The sequence below is a fragment of the Rhinolophus ferrumequinum genome, chromosome 21 (assembly GCF_004115265.2).
Source record: "Rhinolophus ferrumequinum isolate MPI-CBG mRhiFer1 chromosome 21, mRhiFer1_v1.p, whole genome shotgun sequence".
Lineage (NCBI taxonomy): Eukaryota > Metazoa > Chordata > Mammalia > Chiroptera > Rhinolophidae > Rhinolophus > Rhinolophus ferrumequinum.
Window position 1 is genome coordinate 14,125,359 of NC_046304.1, and position 18,386 is coordinate 14,143,744.

Sequence of the window (18,386 nt, forward strand, 5' to 3'; positions counted from 1 at the left end):
CCCAACCCAGCGCACATGCGCCGCGATCTGACCCGGAAGAGGCTGTCTTCAGAGCCCACGTGTTCCAGAAACATGGCGCAGACGGAGAATCAGGACGACGCTGAGCCTATGTCTCCTGGAGAGGCGATGAAGAGCGGCGCCCGGCCCGCCGACCGTCAGGGCCTGCTGAAGCACAGCCGCGAGTTCTTGGACTTCTTCTGGGACATTGCGAAGCCGCAACAGGAGACGCGGCTTCAGGCCACGGAGAAGCTCCTGCAGTATCTGCGCACCAGACCAGAGGTATGGTGGCAGGGCCTGGGGCAGGGGGCTGTGTCCAGGTTCGCGATCACATGCCCCCAGTCCCAATTCCTGGGCCCACATCTGAGGTGGTGGTGGACCCCAGGAATTGGGACTGGGGGCATGTGGTCGCGAACCTGGATGCCCAGATGAGCGCGGGCCAAGAGTCGGGGGTGGGCTGGTGCAGTGCGATTCTTGTCACTGGTCGACCCGGGAATGCACGTGGTTCCGCAGGGATCCGAGATGAAGTACGCCCTGAAGCGCCTGATCACTGGGCTCGGGGTTGGACGAGAAACCGCCCGGCCCTGCTACAGTCTGGCCCTGGCCCAGGTGAGGTGGTGACTCCTGGAAGGTCCCAGCCACGCGGGTCAAAACGGTGGGGAGTGAGCAGGGCAGATGTCTCAGAGCAGGGAAGGAGTCAGTGGTCTGAGGGAGAAGTGTGATGGGGGGTAGTAGCATCTGAGCTGATGGGAGGAGTTCCCACGTGGAGGAGGTGTATGAGCAAGCGAAGCCTGTCCATGGGGAAGCCCCTGCAGGTGGAGTAGGAGGTTGAGCAGTTTTCTTTTTGGATTGACATTTACTGAGGTAGTAAGCTTTGGAGTGGGTTTCCGTACCTCTGCCAGGTTCAGGGCTCTCTCCCCGGAAGGGGCACTTAGCTAATTATAGGCCACTTCTGAGGAACTTGGACAATCGGAAGGGCAGTAAAGATCAGTCGTTTAGGATCAGCCTGGGGGTGCCCAGGGCAGGCTGTGGGGATACAGTATCTGGGAATCTCAGTTGAACAATCGAGGAGCCAAAGGAGATACTTTTGCAGTCGGGGTAGGCATGGGGCAGGGAGGCAGGGAGGCTCCAGCTCCACTCAGGCAGCATGTTCTATTATTAGCGCTGCTCAGAGGGGGTGAGCAGCTTCAGAGGCATCCTTAGGGTGGGAGCAGGGGCCCGAGGCCTCCGAGCAGAAGCTGCAGGGAGAAGTGGGAGGAGGTTGCAGTCTGTTGGCATGTGGCTGTGCCATTCCCCTGTGCCCCTCTTTCCCTCCTGCCACAACTGCTGACAGCTGTTACAGTCTTTCGAAGACATCCCCTTGTGCAGCATCCTGAAACAGATAGAAGAGAAACATGACCTACAGAAAATTAAGAAGGTGAGAGTTAGTGGCCTCAGGGAGGTCAGCAGACCCGGGATGGGGAATACGTGGGCCCTTCTCACTGGAATCCTTTTCTAGGCCATGATGAGACCCGCTCTCTTTGCAAACCTGTTTGGGGTGCTAGCCCTCTTTCAGTCGGGCAGGCTGGTGAAGGTAAGAGCTTTGGGGACACGAGGATGTGGACTGGCTTGGGAATGGTGGGGACCGTGGTATGTCCTCATACCCTCTCCCCCTTTGTGGGTACCAGGACTCAGAGGCACTGATGAAGTCGGTGAAGCTGCTGCAAGCCCTGGCCCAGTACTACAACCACTTGCAGGAGCAGCCCCAGAAGGCCCTGGTGGACATCCTCTCTGAGGTACGCACTTAACCAGCTGTGGGACCTCAGGTAGCGCTACTCATAGAAACATGGAGAAGTTCTCGTGAGTTAGCGCACGGAAACACTCTAGGGCAGCACAGAAACAAGTGTGTAACTTGACATTTTCTTAGTAACCGTGTTGAACTGGTAAAAAGAAATAAATATAGTTTAGTAACATACTTAATCTCATACTTTTATATTTCAGTTATCTAAAATATAACTGAAAGCATTCTTTCAACATACAACCGGTATAAAAAGTTGTAGGAATGTTTTACACTGTTTTTTGTCACGTTAAGGCTCCCAAAGCCAGTACGTATTTTACAGTTACAGCCGATCTCCATTCGGGTGAGCACATGCTCAGTAGCCACATGTGGCCAATGGCTGCCGTATAGGACAGTGCAGCCCTAGAACAGTGCCGGGCACGTGGCAAGTATACTAACGTGTTTGCTATGTGTTTTGAGTAGAGCTGGCCCCTGAAGGGCCCCCACTGCCCTACTTGGGGAATGGAGGTAGGCTCGTACCTGGGACCCTTTACTACTGAGGAAAAGGCAGGGACAGCAACAGCTGGGCCCCAGCTTTTTGCATAGCCCTGGCTGCAGAGCCAGGAAGACCTGAATTTGAACCCCAGCTCTCCACTTGGGGACCCTTGTATAAGAAATGGGTTAGTCCTAAAAAACCCAATAGAGGAGAACTAAAATGGCGGTCCCAGGCCAGTTAGCATCAGTGGGGTGCTTGTGAACAACCCAGCTTCCTGGGACTTGGGGATTTAAGGTTTTTAACAAATATCCTTCTCATGATTCTGATGCCTGGCAGGGTAGGTTGTGGCTATCCCACCTCAGACTGGCATTGTGCCAGGGGCCTCACGGGAGCCTGGCAGGTAGAACGGGGAGAGACAAAAAATGCTGTGAGAGAGCCACCGTCCCTCAACCTGTCCCCGCCTCAGGTCCCAGAGGCTATGTGGCAGGAGATCCTACCGAAGGTCCTCAAAGTCGACTTGAATTCAGTACTTGCCTCCCCTGAGCACCTGGAGCTCTTCCTCTTGGCCCATCAGAAGGTGCCCGCGAAGCTTGAGAAGCTGATGGGATCGGTCGACCTCTTCTCAGATGAGAATATCCCCAGGTGTGAGGGAGGTGGGTGGGTGGGCTCCCTGGGGCCGAGGGGCTGCATCTGGTCATCCATAGCTTTGTGGTATGGCTTGGGGGGTGTCCCTGCTTCCCTGGGTGCCCTGGCCCTTACCTGTTCAGTGGGTGCCCCCTGAGTCCCCTCCACCCTCTTCCAAAGACTGGTGATTGTGCTGAAGATGGCCGCTGCCTCTGTGAAGAAGGAGCGCAAGCTGCCCACTGTGGCTCTGGACCTGCTTCGCCTAGCACTTGAGGAGGACAAGTTCCCACGGTTCTGGAAGGAAGTTGTGGAACAAGGGCTACTACAGAAGCAGTTCTGGCCAGCCAGGTGCGTGCGGTGCTTGTCTGCTCTCCACCCCCTTTTCTCTGTTAAGCAGGGATGGGCTGGTAGTCCTGAGAGCCACCAGGGAAACAGGGCTCTGACCAGGCTCTGTCATGCACCGCCCTAGCTACCTGTGTTTCCGACTGCTGGGTGCGGCCCTGCCTCTGCTGTCCAAGGAGCAGCTACAGCTGGTGATGCGAGGGGACCTGATCCGACATTACGGGGAACACATGGTCACTGCTAAGGTGGGTGCCGCCCCTGCAGCCCTACACTGCCAGAAAAGGCCGGGCAACCCGGCTGCCTCCTTCAGGAAGGGGGTAGGCTGCCTCAGCGATCAGCCAGCTTCTAGAAAACAGGCTTGCTCTTTGCTCCTGCAATAGTGGGTCTTCCTGCCTCAGCCCCTGCCTGGGATGGGCAAGCATAGCTGCTGTTGAGAGGGGCCTGGGACCTGGGTCTCTTGCCTCTGGGTAAAGTGAGCTACTTGAGCCCCCCACGACTGTTTCCCCGCGAATGGAGTTTTGACTAGGTCAGCCCTTCTGCCCTTGGGCCCCTCAGCAGAGACATGTCCAGCCAGTGGCATACCCAGGCCTCCATCCACCCCAGTGTTATGAGAAGGAGTGTCATCCTCATCACTGAAGTTGTTCTGAGCACTGTCTACTCCCCACACTAAGCTGAGGGCGAGTCCAGTGGCGGTTAAGAATGTGGAATGGGGGACCAGACCGCTGGGTGCCAGTCCTGGCTCCACCGCTCACTAGCTGTGTGATGCTGTGTGATCTTGTGTAGTTTGCTTCCCTTCCCTGTGCCTGCCTCTCTTTATCTCTGAGACAAGAGGAGCAGTGCTTCCTCAAAAATCGTGGTGAAAATGATACCCAGTTAATACCCACAAGGCACCCAGAGCAGTGCCCACTGCACAGGATATGCTGCTGGGTTTGCTCCCCTCACCAGCTGCTTGCACCTCTACAAGCAGCTTCGGGGAGATGCATTCCCATTAGAATTGTGGGTGAAGGACAGGTCAGAAAATAGAGAGCTGTGATGAAGAGCGTGGCTGGAGGCCAGGCTGAGCGGGCCCGTATCCCATATGCACCCGCTTGGAGCCCTGTGACCCTCAGAGATTACTTCTAAGTTTTTCTGTGCCTCATTTTCTTCATCTGTAAAATGACAAAAGAGGCCCACGGCAGAGGGTTTTGTTACAAAGATTAAACAAGCTGCCACACAAAATATGTCGCATGGTGTCCAGCATGTAGTAATAAGCACGTAAGAGATTTTAAGCTCCACTCTGATACAGCTAAGAGGTGGTAGAAGTAGGATTTGAACCCAGGTCAGATTGATGGCCCAGTCTGGACTCTGAACCACTGCTCTGCCCTGTCTCAAGCCCAGAAAACAGCTGCCCTGATCCAGTGAGAAGTGAGAAGGAGGGGCCTTCTGGGGCTGGCTGTGTGGGGGCTGGAGCGGTCAGATGGGGACAGGCCTTGATGCCAGACAGCAGCATTGGGGCGTAAGACAATTGAGCCTGGCTATGCAGGGGAGCCTGGGCCTTGGTTTACCACGTTGGGTAGGAGGCTGATGGGATTGTCCCTGACTCTTGCAGTTCCCGAACCAGTTCAAGTTTGCTCCAGAGATGAACGAGTATGTGGGAACCTTCCTGGAAGGCTGCCGGGATGACCCCGAACGGCAGTTGGCCGTGATGGTGGCCTTCACATCCCTCACCAATCAGGGCCTCCCCGTTGTGCCGACCTTCTGGCGGGTTGTGCGATTCCTGAGTGCCCCCGCCCTCAAGGGCTACGTGGCCTGGCTGCGGGACATGTTTCTCCAGCCCGACCTGGACTCCTTGGTGGATTTCAGTACCAGCAACCAAAAGAAAGCCCAGGATGCTTCACTCCATGGGTGAGGGGCCCGGGGTCGGGGTGAGGGCGGCAGGAAGGGGCCCGGGGCTCAGGAGTTGGCTTCCTGGGCCTGCCGAGCCCAAACACCAGGACCCTCCCACCTCCAGGGTCTTGGTTCCGTGGAAGGGAAGGGGGAGATCCGAGCCTTAGCTCCCAAAGGAGGCCTCAGTTTCCTCATGTGTGTTCCCCTGCTGGTGATCAGGGGGCAGGGATCTTGGTGTCCTGTCTCCAAAATGGGGCAAAGGAGTACCACTTTTGCCCTCTAAATGGCTTCTGTCCTCCAGGCCTGAGCGGGCTGTGTCCCGGCTACGGAAGTGGGTCATCCTCCGCCTGGTCAGCATCGTGGACAGCCTGCACATGGAGAAGGAGGAGGCCTTGATCGAGGAGGTGGCCAGGTGTGAGACACGTTCAAACCCCAGCTCCAGTGGGGGGGGGGGCCGCCAGCGAGCGGTGTGACTTGCTTGCGGCCACACAGCCTCGCCTCTGTCTTGGTTCCGAGGGAGGGATGCTGGATCCAGATCTGAGAAATGTCTGCTACCTCATCACCAGAGTGGCTCCCTTCTCCTCCAGGCCCTCAGTGATACCTTTCAAGGAGGGGCTGCTAAAAACGGGTGGCACTAACCAAATCAACACAGGTTGCTCTCCCACCCGCCCCAGGTTTTGTTTCTTCCACTCGTTCTTTGAAACAAAGAAGCCCACGTCCCAGATCCCAGAAACTGGGCAGCAGTTCTCCTTCCCTATGGATGGCCGGGCCCGAGAGGTAGTCAGCGGTGCTTTCTTCAGGTAGGCAGTGCACAGCTTGGGAGAGGTGTGCGGGTGGGCGAGCAGGCTGGGAGGGGGCCTGGAGGACACCTGTTCCCTCCAATTCTAAGCTGGGAGAAGCTGCAGAGGCCCAGTGAGTTCCAGTGGGTCGGTGTGGGGATGGAGGGAGGGGGCCATGTTCACGGACCCAGCCCTTGACCCCAACCCCCACCCTCCCCCAGCCTGCTGCAGACCCTCAGCACGCAGTTTAGGCAGGAGCCGGAGCAGACCCAGGGCAGGCAGTCCTGGACCTACCAGCTGGTACAGTTTGCAGACATGCTGTTGAACCACAGCCGCAACGCGGCCCCCCTGACACCCTTTACTACGAAGCAGCGCCAGGCCTGGGACCGGTAAGGGGCAGGATTGCCAGGGGATGGGTGGGACACTGGCACCTGACACTGGCAGCAGTGGCCTAAGAGCATACCCATCTTGCCCCAGGATGCTGCAGACTCTGAAGGAGTTAGAGGCTCGCTCCTCGGAGGCCAAGGCCACTGCTTTTCAGCACCTGCTGCTCCTCGTGGGCATCCACCTCTTCAAGGTACGGTGGCCTGGAAGGGCGGGGGTGACGGACCTGGGATCTGGGCACGACAGGCTTCCTCCTGAGAGGCTTCAGGGCTTTGCCAGGAAAGGCTCTGGGGAGTTGAACCTGGCAGATTTCCTAGTCCAAGTGGTCATGGGTGGAGCTGAGTCAGTGCCAACAGCTCTTGACCCTCATGGTTTCTTCTTGACTCTGAAGCCTCATTTCTCTGGAGGTTTTCCTCTCGCATCACATGAGGCTCTTATGGGACTGCTTCGGGTCTTAAGTAGTCTGAGCAGATGTCGCTCCCTTCTTGCCCCTGGGCTGTGGATTTTGCCTCCAGGCCTCGGGTACTCCTGGCCCAGCCCGTGGTCAAATTGTGTGGGTAAAGGTTGGCCATGAGGCCCCTTCTGCTCCTTGGCTTGGTTGGGTCTCAGGGCCCTGGTGACACATTCTGAGCCTACCCCAGACCGAGATCTCTGAGCTTGACTTGAACCAAGGGTTTGTCAAATTCCTGAATAAAAGGTGGAGCCCAGCCACAGCCAGAGAGCTGGAGACAAAGATGGCCAGGATTCTGGGCTCCTATTTTGGCCTTTATTCTGCCACCCCAGCACAAACATTGAAGCCCCCGCTGCATGATGAGGGGAAAGTCTGCCTTTTCGGTACCACGGATTACATGGGCTGTTTTCAGAGGTCCCCCCAAGGCTGGTCGAGCAAGGTGGGTGGCTGGATTCTGGACTTATCCCCAGCAAAATGGGTTTAAATCACTTTAAATTAGTTAAAATTAGTGATTTTCAGTGTTTCCTCTGTAATAATGTTGAGTCAGGTGTGGGAGAAAACATCGAGACTTTTGAACCACGAGGCTGGGGCCTGCTGGCTTCCTGTGACCCTGACCCAACTGCCCCTCTGCCCCTCGGCGTCGTGGGGCTATTGGGCTCCATGTTCCCTGAGGGATCTCAGAGCCCGTGACTGCATGTTAAGTGTAAAGTGCCATCATCTCCTGGGCTGGCGTCCTCCGTTCTGGATGGTGGGGGTGACTAGCCAGGCAAGCTAGAGTGTTCTCGGCCTCTGATGCCAGCCACTCCCCAAGCTCAGCAAAGGCTGGGCGTGGGGCCTGCCTCCTGACTTCTACCCTACCCACAGTCCCCCACAGAGAGCTGCGACCTCCTAGGTGACATCCAGACCTGCATCAAGAAGAGCCTGGGGGAGAAGACCCGACAGACCCGCTCCAAGGCCACCAGTGGGTCATTATCCCTGGGGTGGGGGCAGCAGGGCACATCCTGGGCACAATGGGGACCCAGAATGGGGCAGCAGTGCCCTGCCCAGGCTCAGTCCTCTCCCCTCTTGCAGACCCCCAGGAGCCACCATGGGTAGAGGTGCTGGTGGAGATCCTTCTGGCCCTCCTGGCCCAGCCCAGCCACCTGATTCGCCAGGTGGCCCGGAGTGTGTTTACCCACATCTGTTCCCACCTGACTCCACGTGCCCTGCAGCTAATCCTGGACGTGAGTTGGGGCTTTGGGGAAATGAGCCCCGGCGTGCTGCTGTCTAAGCAGGGCTGTCATATCAGCCCACATCCTCGCTGTAATCTGCAGAGTGGGTGGGGGCCTCACTCAAACTCTGCTGCCATGTGAGCCTGATCCAGGGCGTGCTGAGTGGTCGTCAGGTCTATCGCGGGGGTGCTGGCACCGAGCACTGGAGGATGTGGCCTGCCCTCCTGGGCTCCGTTTTCCTCCCTTGGCCTTTTGGCCGAGACTGGACAGAGCATGGTCAGAGAAGGGCAGTCAGCAGGGCCCAGTGGTCTGAGGAGGGTAAAGGGTCAGCTGTCTGGGACTGTCCTGCAGGTGCTAAACCCAGAGCAGAGCCCCGACGAGGACGACAACGTAGTGGTCATGGACGATTCCGAAAAGCAGCTGGAGGACGAGGAGGTACTTGCCAGCAGGGGGCAGGGCAGGGCGGGCAGTCACATGAGCGACCGGGAGGTGTGACACACGGCCCCCCTCAGGACAAGAGTTCCGACGGCGAGGACAATAAGAACTCGGCGAGTGAGGAGGAGAGTGACGAGGAGGAGAGCGACGAGGAGGACCGCGACGGGGATGTGGACCCTTGCTTCCGGGAGCAGCTGATGGCCGTGCTGCAGGCAGGGAAGGCGCTGGTGAGCAGGAGCGGGGAGGGCTCCCGCGCCTGTCTGTCTGTCTGCTTGCGCCTGCGGGAGGCCAGGCTGCTCACTGGCACCCGTCCCTCAGGGTGGAGAGGACGACGACGACGACGAGGAGCTGGGGGATGAGGCCATGATGGCGCTGGACCAGAACCTTGCCAGCCTCTTTGCCGAGCAGAAGTTGCGCATCCAGGCCCGGAGGGACGAGAAGAACAAGCTGCAGAAGGAGAAGGCGCTCCGGCGGGACTTCCAGATCAGGGTGAGCCCGAGGACCGGTCCCGTCTCCCCGCCCCTTCCCCCCTCCGCGCGTGCCCCCACGCCTGGCTGAGCCCACCCGTCCCGGCCACAGGTCCTGGACCTGATCGAGGTGCTGGTGACCAAGCAGCCCGCGAACCCGCTGGTCCTGGAGCTGCTGGAGCCGCTGCTAAACATCATCCGGCGCAGCATGCGCACGAGCAGCACCAAGCAGGAGCAGGACCTGCTCCACAAGACGGCGCGCATCTTCACGTGAGCGCGGGGCGGGCCCTGCTGGCGGGGGGACGGGCCCAGGCCGCTCACGGCTCGGCTCACGGCTCACAGCTCGGCCTCGGGGGCACCGTCACACACACACAGTCCTTGATTCTGCCATCCTTCCTCCAACACTTAGTGCACCAGCTCCGTGCCGGCCCCAGCCCCAGCCCCATCCATGGCCTCAGGGTCACTGCGGTTGGGAAACCAGACTGGTCGTCTGGCAGTGCTGTCCTGGGGCTGTGGCAGGGGGTAGATAGAAGCTAGTGGGAGCACAAAGTGGTGGGGGCACTAACGCGTCTCGAGGGGCCAAGGAAGGCCCCCCGGGAAGGTGAAGACAGTTCTGGGAGCTGTAGAGTACATCCAGCCTGTAAGCCGCAGGCAGGGCAGAAAAGGTCCAAAGGGGAGCTGGTCAGATCGAGCGGGAACGTAAGAGTCCTCCGCGCGTGGCAGGGGGCCTGCTTTGCCTTTTAGGAAATGGGCGGCAGTGTGGGCTGCACCAGAGCAGAGAGCCCGGCAAGAGGGAGGATGCACATGGCCAATACAGACCTGCTTTCCGGAGTGCTGAGAGGCTGGAGCAGTTGAAAGACTAGGAACTTGAGATCCCAAGTGCACAGCATACAGCGGGTGGGGAGAGTGACAGACAGTGCACCCCCAGCTCATCTCCCATGCAGGCCCCAGGCCGCCCCTTCTCTGCTAGCTCTCCCCACCACCTGCCTGGGCAGTGTTGGGCTTGTTGAGTGTCCTGCCTCAGCCCTACTCTGTTTGCAGCCCTGCGGGGCCACATAGGATTCTGAGCACACAGACCCTGGTCTTGCTTTACAAAGGGCTCGGAAGCCACTGTCCCACAAGAGACAGGTATAGATAAGAGACGTGGACCAGGTCGGGTGTTCGGCCCATGGTGTAGCCTCAGCCTAGGAAGCCGGTTTCCCCTTTGGCTTGTCCTCAGAGCAAATCTGCAAATGGCCCTGGGCCTCCCTCTGCGGCCTTAGTCGAATCCCTTTTCTTCTCTAGGTGTACGTTTCCCCATGAAATGGGACTTGGGACCCTTACTCGTGGGGTTGATTCTGCTTGGCAGGGAGCAGGAGTGGAAAGAGAATGTTGTAACAGGCTCTACCCCTTACTGCCCAACAGGCATCACTTGTGCCGCTCCCGGCATTACTGCCGTGACGTGGGCAACTGTGTGGAGACGCTGTATACCCAGGTGGAGCGACTGGTGCAGCAGGCTGGCCGCCAGGCCGACTCCTCCATCTCCCTCTACTACTTCAACGCTTCTCTCTACCTGCTCCGGGTCTTGAAGGGCAACACTTCCGAAAGGTCCATCTGCAAGACCCCGAAGAAGGAGAAGGCAGGCACTGACACCAGCACCAAGGCCAAGGTCCCCAAGGTGAGCAGGCCCTTGCCCAAGAAGGCTCAACCTAGAAAGTCCAGTGCTGGGCGATAGGAGCGAGTCCCGGGCAGCAGGCTGGGACCATCCGCCCATTTCACAGATGGGGAGTTGAGGCCATGTCTTCCCAAGGACCCAGCTTTCAGCTTTCTGAAGGCAGCCAGGCTCTACTCCCATACCAGAGACTCTTCTCCCTGGCATCACACCGACTTTCTCTCAGGTGGCCCAGGCTACCAGCTGCTTGGATTTAAGCCTCGTGACCCCAATCTACTCATCAGCACTGAGATCCTTCCTGACCAAGCGCAACAGCCCGCTCACCGTCCCCATGTTCCTCAGCCTCTTCTCCCGGCACCCGGTGAGTGTGGAGGCTGGCCCACCTCAGGGCCCCTGCTCAGCCCAGTCCCCCATCTCATAGCCCTGTCTTTCCCTCCCTAGATGCTCTGTAAGAGCCTGCTCCCCATTGTGGTCCAGCATGTGACAGGCCAAACGCGGCCCCGCCACCAGGTAAGGGCCTTCCCAGATCCCAGCCGAGGGCCTGTCTGAATTACTCACTTGACTCATTTGTGAATGAATAGTTGTGAGGCCTAGGAGTGCTGCCCCTGTGAGGGTGAGGGTGGGATAAGCCCACCCCACTCCTCCTTCTCTGACCTGCCAGCCCCTCCCCCACTGTAAGCACAGAGTAGCTGTGGGGCTGGGGGCAGCTCTGTCCCCACTGCTGCCACTTCCCATGTGGCCTAAGCCCTTTGGCTCCTTAGCGCTCACACTTGGACCTGCACAGAAGAAGCCCCTGGTTGTCTGCTCAGGTGCTGGGCTGACAGGCAGGCTGGGGGTGGGGTGTGGGGGGCTGGAAGGGAGACAGGGAAGCTGGAGGAAGATGGTACTGAGCAGTAAGAAGGTCAGGAACTGTCTCAATCCAGGTTGCCATCTCTTACTGAGCTGGCAGCCCTTGCTTCGCCCGCACCTGCTTGAGAATAGGGGACAGGAGCAGCTGGTTACTGAGCCCAGAGCTTCTGTTGTGACAGCCTAAGCAGGTTGGACCCAGAGCAGCAAGCAGACCCTTACACACAGCCTAGAGTTGTTGTGGCCTCAGTGTGCCCAGCAGGCTCCCAGAGCTCTAGGAGTCCCCTGTGGGTACCTGAGCCTTGGCCCAGCATGCCGAGGCTCCTGGTGATACCATTTCCCCACCCCAGGCCCAGGCCTGCCTGCTGCTCCAGAAGGCCCTGCCCATTCGGGAGCTGAGACTGTGCTTTGAGGACCCTGAGTGGGAGCAGCTGATTGGCCAGATCCTGGCAAAGGTCACTGAGGTAACGCCACAGCTCCTCCCACACCCCCATCAGGAGCGCTTCTCTGGGAACCAAGGAGCAAGGGTTACTGGGACCCTATGCCTCAGGGTGGGTTTGTGGCTGCCCCAGGAGACGTTTCTTCCCTCGGGGCTTTAGTCTCTGGTGTGGGAAATGGTTTGGGGGGCCGCTTTCTCCCTAGAACCTGCGGGCGCTGGGTGAGGCGCAGACCAAGTCGGAGCACCTGAAGGAGCGGTCCTCCTTGGAGCTACTCAACACTCTTTTCCGGATCATTAATCACGAGGTGAGCCTTGGACTCAGGAGGGAGGTCAGCAGGCAGGCAGAGGAACCCGTCTGAGCAAAGGCTTAGGGGCAGGCGGAAGGTTCTGGATGCCAGGGGAGGAATCTGGGCTGTTTTTATGGGTGGTTTGAGAGCCATGGACACAGGTGATTGACTTGGGTGGGAGAGGAGAGTGCCATACCTGTGCCTGGCCAGGGTCAGGGTGAGAGGGTGTGCTGTTGTCGTGCTCCAGTAGGAAAACTGAGAAGAGGCTGGGAGGGCCGGGGACCATGGGAGGAAGTGAAGGAGATTCCTGGTGCGCAGCTAGTAAGGAGGAGAGAGGTTTCCAGGCCTGCAGAGAGGAGGCAGGGGGCCCTCAGCGGGGGCCAGAAGGATGAACATCTGGTTGCCTCAGGCTGGTCCAGAGGGAAAAGTCTGGGAGGCCTCAGCACAGACACTGGTCAAAGCCCACGTGCAGAGCGAGCTTGCTGAGAAGGTACTAGAAGGAGGAGACAGCCTGGGCTCGGGCCTGACAGAACAGCAGGCAGAGAAGCGACGCTGTGTGGTAGTACAAAGCCAGAAAGAAGGGTGTTCTGGAAGCCAGTGGATTTCAAAAATAACCCATTCAGTATGTGGCAGGGAAGGTGGGATGGGAAGAAAGGCTTTGGCTACCCTGAGGTCACTGCATGGTCCCCTCAGAGGTGCATGGGCCAGAGCCACCAAGGGGGGGATTAAGTAGGAGGTGAGGAGCAGAGATCAGGCCTTCTGGCGGTGGGAAGAGGGAACGAACGTGGCACCTGGGGCTCTGCTTTTCCTCCCAAGGCAAGATAAACTGGTGCTTTACAGGCGGAAGGAGTGGCTGAGGGTCCAGAAGGGGGCATGGGGTTACCGGAGAGGTACTCCGTGGGCAAGGGTGGGAGGACGGGGGACCAAACACCGGGAAGAGGCCCTGCTTCCCATCCCCACTGCAGCCACCGCTTTCCCACACCTGCAGAAGCTCACCGTGGACCTGACCGGTGTCCGGGGCGTGCTGCAGAGCCAACAGCAGAAGCTGCAGCAGAGGGTGCAGCAGGGGGAGCACTCGACCGGTTCCTGCCGCCTCTATGACCTCTACTGGCAGGCCATGAGGATCCTCGGAGTCCAGTAGGTTTTGGGAGGGCCTCACGCTGCACACATTCTGATGTGTATGCCCCAGTGTGGGAGCTTTGGGCAGGTTGGGTCCCATGGGACCACAGATGTGAAAGCCACTCCTGCCCTTGCTGGACACTTCCTTACTTTGCTCGCTTCCTCCCAGGCGCCCCAAGTTGGAGAAGAAGGATTCCAAGGAAGGCCCCACGCAGAGCCCCGTTAGCATGAAGCGCAAGAAAAAGGGATTCTTGCCAGAGACCAAGAAGCGCAAGAAACGGAAGTCGGAGGGTACCACGCAAAAGGAGGATGCCACGCCTGCAGCCACCAGTGGGGACCAGCCCCCCAGCACAGGCAAGAGGAAGAGGAAAAGGAGGAAGGCTAAGGTCGCAGCGGAAGCCCAAGTCAATGGGATGCCTGAGGCCAAAAGTCCTGCAGCCCAGAGTCCAGCCCCAAAGCCCCCCACCACGAGCCCCAACACCCCTGCCAAGACCCCAAAGCGACACAAGAAAAACCGGAAGCTGTCCCAGGTGAATGGAGCCACTCCCATGTCCCCCACGGAGCCTGCTGTTGAAAAGCAGCATCAGAAGGAGCTGCCCACAAAGGAGGTCTCAGGCAAGTCGCCACAGCCCGCGCTGCAGTCGGCGCTGCCACGGAAAAAGGCAAGATTGTCCCTGGCCAGCAGGAGCCCCAGCCTCTTCCAGAGCGGGGCCAAGAAAAAGAAAGCACAGCTGAGGAAGGGGAGCAAGCCCTGAGCGCAGGCCCTGCCCCTCAGCCCGTCCCCGCCAGCCCCAGAGACTCCTGGTTTTTCACCACGATTTTAATAAACAAGCCACTGTGTGAGGTGCTGACTTGAGGTGCTGACTTCTGGCACTGGGGGGAGAGGGTCTGTCACCAGCCTGCTGGGACGTCCTACTGCAGCAAGTGCAAGCCAAGTCCTTTTCCGCATGGTCCCAGGGAGGTGCAGAGACCCCGGCCCTGGGCGGGCCTGTTTCTTCGCCCAGAACACACTTGACCTGTACAGGGCTGGGAACTTGGCTCCCAGCAGTATGCGCCAGGTCCAGGGCTCATGTTCAGTGAGTCAGCGCAGGTAGATGCCACCCGTGCAGTGCTGCCACCACCCTGCCTGAGCACAGGTGTGACCACTCCTTGTACCCCCCACCCCTGGGCTGCTGTCCTATGGGAGGCACCAGGGCATGATTTAAATAGGTTTATTTCTTCATTTACAAGAGGAATATATTTGGCTTCTCTCTTAAGACTCTTGAGATTCACAATCAGCAGCTCTAAAAAATAAAGGAGCAGTTTGGCTTCCGGAAGGAAGAGGAGGCAACACTTGGACCTGGTTCTTGTACAACAAGAAAACATTGTTGGGGCCCCGGTTGGGGTTGAGGGTAGAGGCCAGGCTGGTCTTTGGGGGATCCCACCCCCTGCTTAGGCCCCCCAGGGTGCCCCAGAGCTCGGTGGGGAGTGGGTATTCCACTAGCTTACACACCACTGAAGCCACACCAGCCAGTAACTACAGGGCAAAGAGCATTGTCTAAGCTGGCTCTTAGGGGCTCCTACTGGCCACAAGCGGCCCCCAGACCATAACCACCTTGATTCCAGCAGATGTGCAGGGAGGGAATGTGGAGCAGAGGGTATGAGAAGCTCCCCGCCGGGGGGCGGGGGCCTGGTGTGGAGCTGGCAGCTACACCCTGCGTGGCTATGAGGATGGGTTGGTATATGCGGACGGGACTAGGGGTGGTCAGAGGCCCAGGGCAGCAGTGGGCTATGTGGAAATAAATGCGTGTGAGCAACAGCCGCTGCTGCTGTTTGGGTAGAGGTGGCTCTGGCGTATTGGTCTCTTGGCCTCAGCCTCCCCCAGGCTGCTCCCTGGGTCAGGAAGCTTAGTGGGTGCCTGCTGCCACTGGCAGCCAGAGCCCTGGCTACTGCCCCGTGGATTCTGGGAATAGTCCTCTGGGCCCTGCCCCTGGAGAGGACCCAGCCTGGTATAGGAGTCCTGGCTTCTGGGGGGCGGGAGGGGTCCAGGACGAGATGAACAGCAGAGGGTCTCCAGGGGCTGCTCCCCAAATATCTCAGTCCTGGGGGCACGAATGGTGTGTAGCAGTCACCAGGGCCTTCACCCCTGGTGATGCCAGCTCCCTGTTGGGATGGTCCCCACCTGAGAGATCTTCAGGCTGAGAGCCAGCCCAAGGCAGTAGAGACAAGTACCCTCCAGAGTGACCAGCCAGGTTGGGAAGTGCCCAGTGACACGGGTGCCCGGCTCTGCAGGATGAGTCTGATGTCACCGAGGTCGGAGGCCCAGCTGAAAGGCTGTGGTCCTCACACTCCAGGCCCTTCAGAGCCTCAGAGCCTGAACTGCCACCCTGAGGCCTGGGCTACCTCCTCTCTGTGCCGTCCAGGAGCTGTCGGGTCTTCAAAGCTACAGATCGTGCCTTGTCCAGCAAGCTGCGTGGGCCAGTCCAGCCGCCTGACCCCACAGTCTGCAGAGCGCAGGGAATTGCCCAGGGTCATATACGCTGGTGACAGGCCAGGCTCTCTCCACACACCCAATGGGGGCTGTCTTCTCCCTGGCCCCCAGGGGCCTTGCAGCCCAAACCCAGGGTTGGGGGTCTGTCCAGCCACGTGGCCCCAGCCCACACAGCCTTCCAGGTTAGTTGAGGACATGGCCTCCTCTTGGAGCCATGGCCACTCAGCAGTCCCAGACCAGAGCGGGTGGGCGCCCAGCCGAAGGTCACACGGGAAGCTGGACAGCACAGCAGGGCCGAGGTGCTGTAGGACACCCAGATTAGGTGGGACTGGAGCTTCTTCGTAGTCCCCGAGGCACCTAGAGAGAGGGGCATCAGAGGTGAGAGGTTTCAGGAGGGGCCGTCCTCGAGCTTCCCTCCTTCATTTTCCTTGCTATTTGGAGAAACCCCTTGCTCTGGGGGCATGACAGGGCTGTGAGTCTCCTGGTGTCAGGGCTTGGGGGTAGTGACCTTGGGTCTTGCAATGCTGGGAAGTGCAGCCCCCAGAGACCAGGCCCAGAGGAAGGTCAAAGTAGGAGTCAGGCCCTGGCCCCTCTAGGAAGATTAGGGAGGACCAAATCCTGGACAGAGCCGGGCGTCCTGGCCAGTGCAGCCCTGACCTCTGCCCCCAGCCCTTCTGAGGAAGGAAGAGGGTGGGCTGATTTACTGGAAGACGGAGACTGCCCCCCTTCCTACGGATTCTCCAGTCCATTTGGGCAACATTTCAGGAAGAGCAAAGTGCTCCCCTGAGGGCTCCCTCTGCCCTAAGCTCCCCGCTTCCCTGCCCACAAGGAGCCTACCCTCAGGCCCCCAGTATGCACTCACCGCCTCAGACCTTCACGGATGCAGGTGGCATCACCAGTTCGTTCACCCTGGGGGAGAGACGGGTGGGGGTCGAGGTGGCCGGTCAGCGGGGGCCGGGCCCAGGCACTGCTCTGGCACATCGCGTCGCGGGGGCCAGCTGCCCGGAGGTGCTGGGCAGGGACCTCGTCAGCCCCAGGGGGAGGTGGGAGAGCCCAGGGGTGGGGAGAGGAGAGAGAAAGAAGAGTAAAGAGGAGAGGAGAAAGAAGTCAGAAAATGAGAGGAAAAGGAAGGAGAGAGGTCCCAGCTCTGCAAACCGTTCACTCCAGAGAAAAACCCATCGAGAACCAGAGAACAGCCTGGTTCACCGTGGGCTCCCATAGCTCCCAGGCCCTTGGTGCGTGTGGGATGCAGGCTTGTGCATTGGAGGCACCGTCACAGGGACAGGAAGGTTTAGGGGCTGGGCCAGAACCCTGGGGCACCAGGTGACCCACCCGAATCCCCTTCCCACCACCCCAGGCAGGGCTGTGGCAACAGACGCAACAGGCCCACCCTACCCCCACTCACTGCTGCTCAGCCTTGGCACGGTCACTGAGGAAGAAGAGAGCAGTGGCAAGGAAGAACATGCCCCCCAGGACGACGACGAAGGGGCAGAGCATGAGGGCGTAGCCCAGACTCAGGAACTCCCAGAGCGGGGAGTCCTTGGTGCTCTGGCGGATCAGGTCAGAGATCTGCAAGGAGGGGGGACACGTCAGGGCAGGCCCACCTCCCGAAGCCCGTCACCCACCACTGCCCGTTGGCCCCAGGACTCACATAGCCAATGAGGTAGGGGCTGCCGGCATCCCCCAGCAGGTGAGAGGTGAAGCTCTGAAGGGCCACGGCGGTGGCCCGTCTCGTGGGGATGACCACATACTGTGGAAGAGGTGGCAGGTCAGAGGCCAGCGGAGCCAGGCCCACCCACCTGGCCTCATTCCTGGAGTCAGGACACTTCTGAAGGCCCCGCACCCTCAGACCCCTTCTGCTCCGGTATCTTAACACCTCACTCCCCCGGGCCCTTCCCTCCACCCAGCCCCTCTCTCCTGCATCCAGCAGGGCTCTCTGCTCATCTCCAGCTCAGGAGACCAGGCTGCTTGAGGTTCTGCACTGAACTGTTAGTAGGGAGCCAAGCGCAGGTCATGGGACACTGAGGCCCAGAGAGACACAAATCCCACATGGAGGCAGGCAGCGCTGGGCCCCGAACCCTGAACTCAGCCTCCTGCTCTCACCTCCCCACAAGCTAAAGGCCCATCTTGGTTCTCCCTCCGTGAGGACCTGGAAAGGTCTAAGTCGGCCTGCAGAGTAGGTAGGGAGCAGGACCCTGCCTGGAAGAGCTTCCACTTCTACCCACGGGTACCCACAGCACCAATGCCAGGCGCTGCTGTGCCCCAGGAACCCCCGTGAGACCAAGCAGCCCTAAGCTGGGTGGGCCAAGGTCAGCAGAGCAGTCCTGGGGCAGGCAGTAGCCAACTCAGTGGGGGCCCCGGGCAGCCTCCTGCCCCCAAGCTCCAGCTGCCTCATCTAGTCAGAATGCCAGCCTTTGGACAGTCTGTGAGAGCAGCCAGTGCCCACTGGGCTCTCAGTTACAGGGGGTGGGGGGAGACCTGGATCTGATGGAATTGTGTGACCCCATTTCCAACAATAATTAGTCACATGGCTGTGACACTTAATAAAATGGGACATGATTTCCCTGGGACCCAAATCCTGTCAGCAGCTGGGGCTGCCTCTGGGGGCCGAGGCAGGGATGGGGGTCCTGCCCAGCACCAAGGGCAGGACAGAGTCCTCCCCGCTCACTGCAGGTCTGTGCAGTGATCCCTGCCCCACCCCGGCCAGCCCTCCTGACTTCACGCTGAGGCACAGAGCTGAGTCACACCTCCCCCAACCTCCCGCAG

The 18,386-nt window shown here is 59.4% G+C and overlaps 2 protein-coding genes across 5 annotated transcripts in view; one reads left to right on the top strand and one right to left on the bottom strand.

The window, feature by feature from the left end:
* Positions 1 to 14,312, top strand: MYBBP1A (MYB binding protein 1a). The gene is made up of 26 exons (XM_033089269.1): positions 1 to 279; positions 511 to 606; positions 1,331 to 1,414; positions 1,496 to 1,570; positions 1,665 to 1,772; positions 2,716 to 2,891; positions 3,054 to 3,221; positions 3,343 to 3,460; positions 4,804 to 5,099; positions 5,383 to 5,493; positions 5,756 to 5,881; positions 6,082 to 6,249; positions 6,338 to 6,437; positions 7,560 to 7,656; positions 7,767 to 7,918; positions 8,258 to 8,341; positions 8,419 to 8,568; positions 8,660 to 8,830; positions 8,921 to 9,078; positions 10,213 to 10,465; positions 10,686 to 10,820; positions 10,901 to 10,969; positions 11,656 to 11,769; positions 11,948 to 12,049; positions 13,020 to 13,168; positions 13,320 to 14,312. The coding sequence occupies exons 1-26, from the start codon at positions 16 to 18 to the stop codon at positions 13,903 to 13,905; spliced, it is 4,110 nt and encodes a 1,369-aa protein (XP_032945160.1). The 5' UTR covers positions 1 to 15; the 3' UTR covers positions 13,906 to 14,312.
* A 33-nt stretch (positions 14,313 to 14,345) lies between these two features.
* The window catches only part of SPNS2 (SPNS lysolipid transporter 2, sphingosine-1-phosphate), a 35,359-nt gene continuing 31,318 nt past the window's right edge, over positions 14,346 to 18,386 (bottom strand). The window contains exons 10-13 of one of the 4 annotated variants that reach the window (XM_033089272.1): positions 17,272 to 17,370; positions 17,026 to 17,189; positions 16,483 to 16,674; positions 14,346 to 15,977 (exon numbers count right to left, since the gene is read on the bottom strand). In XM_033089272.1, the coding sequence (XP_032945163.1) occupies positions 15,497 to 15,977; positions 16,483 to 16,674; positions 17,026 to 17,189; positions 17,272 to 17,370 (936 nt within the window). In that variant the 3' untranslated portion in view covers positions 14,346 to 15,496. The remainder of the gene's footprint in view (positions 15,978 to 16,482; positions 16,675 to 17,025; positions 17,190 to 17,271; positions 17,371 to 18,386) is intronic. The other 3 variants (XM_033089270.1, XM_033089273.1, XR_004421234.1) reach the window with 3 other exon arrangements.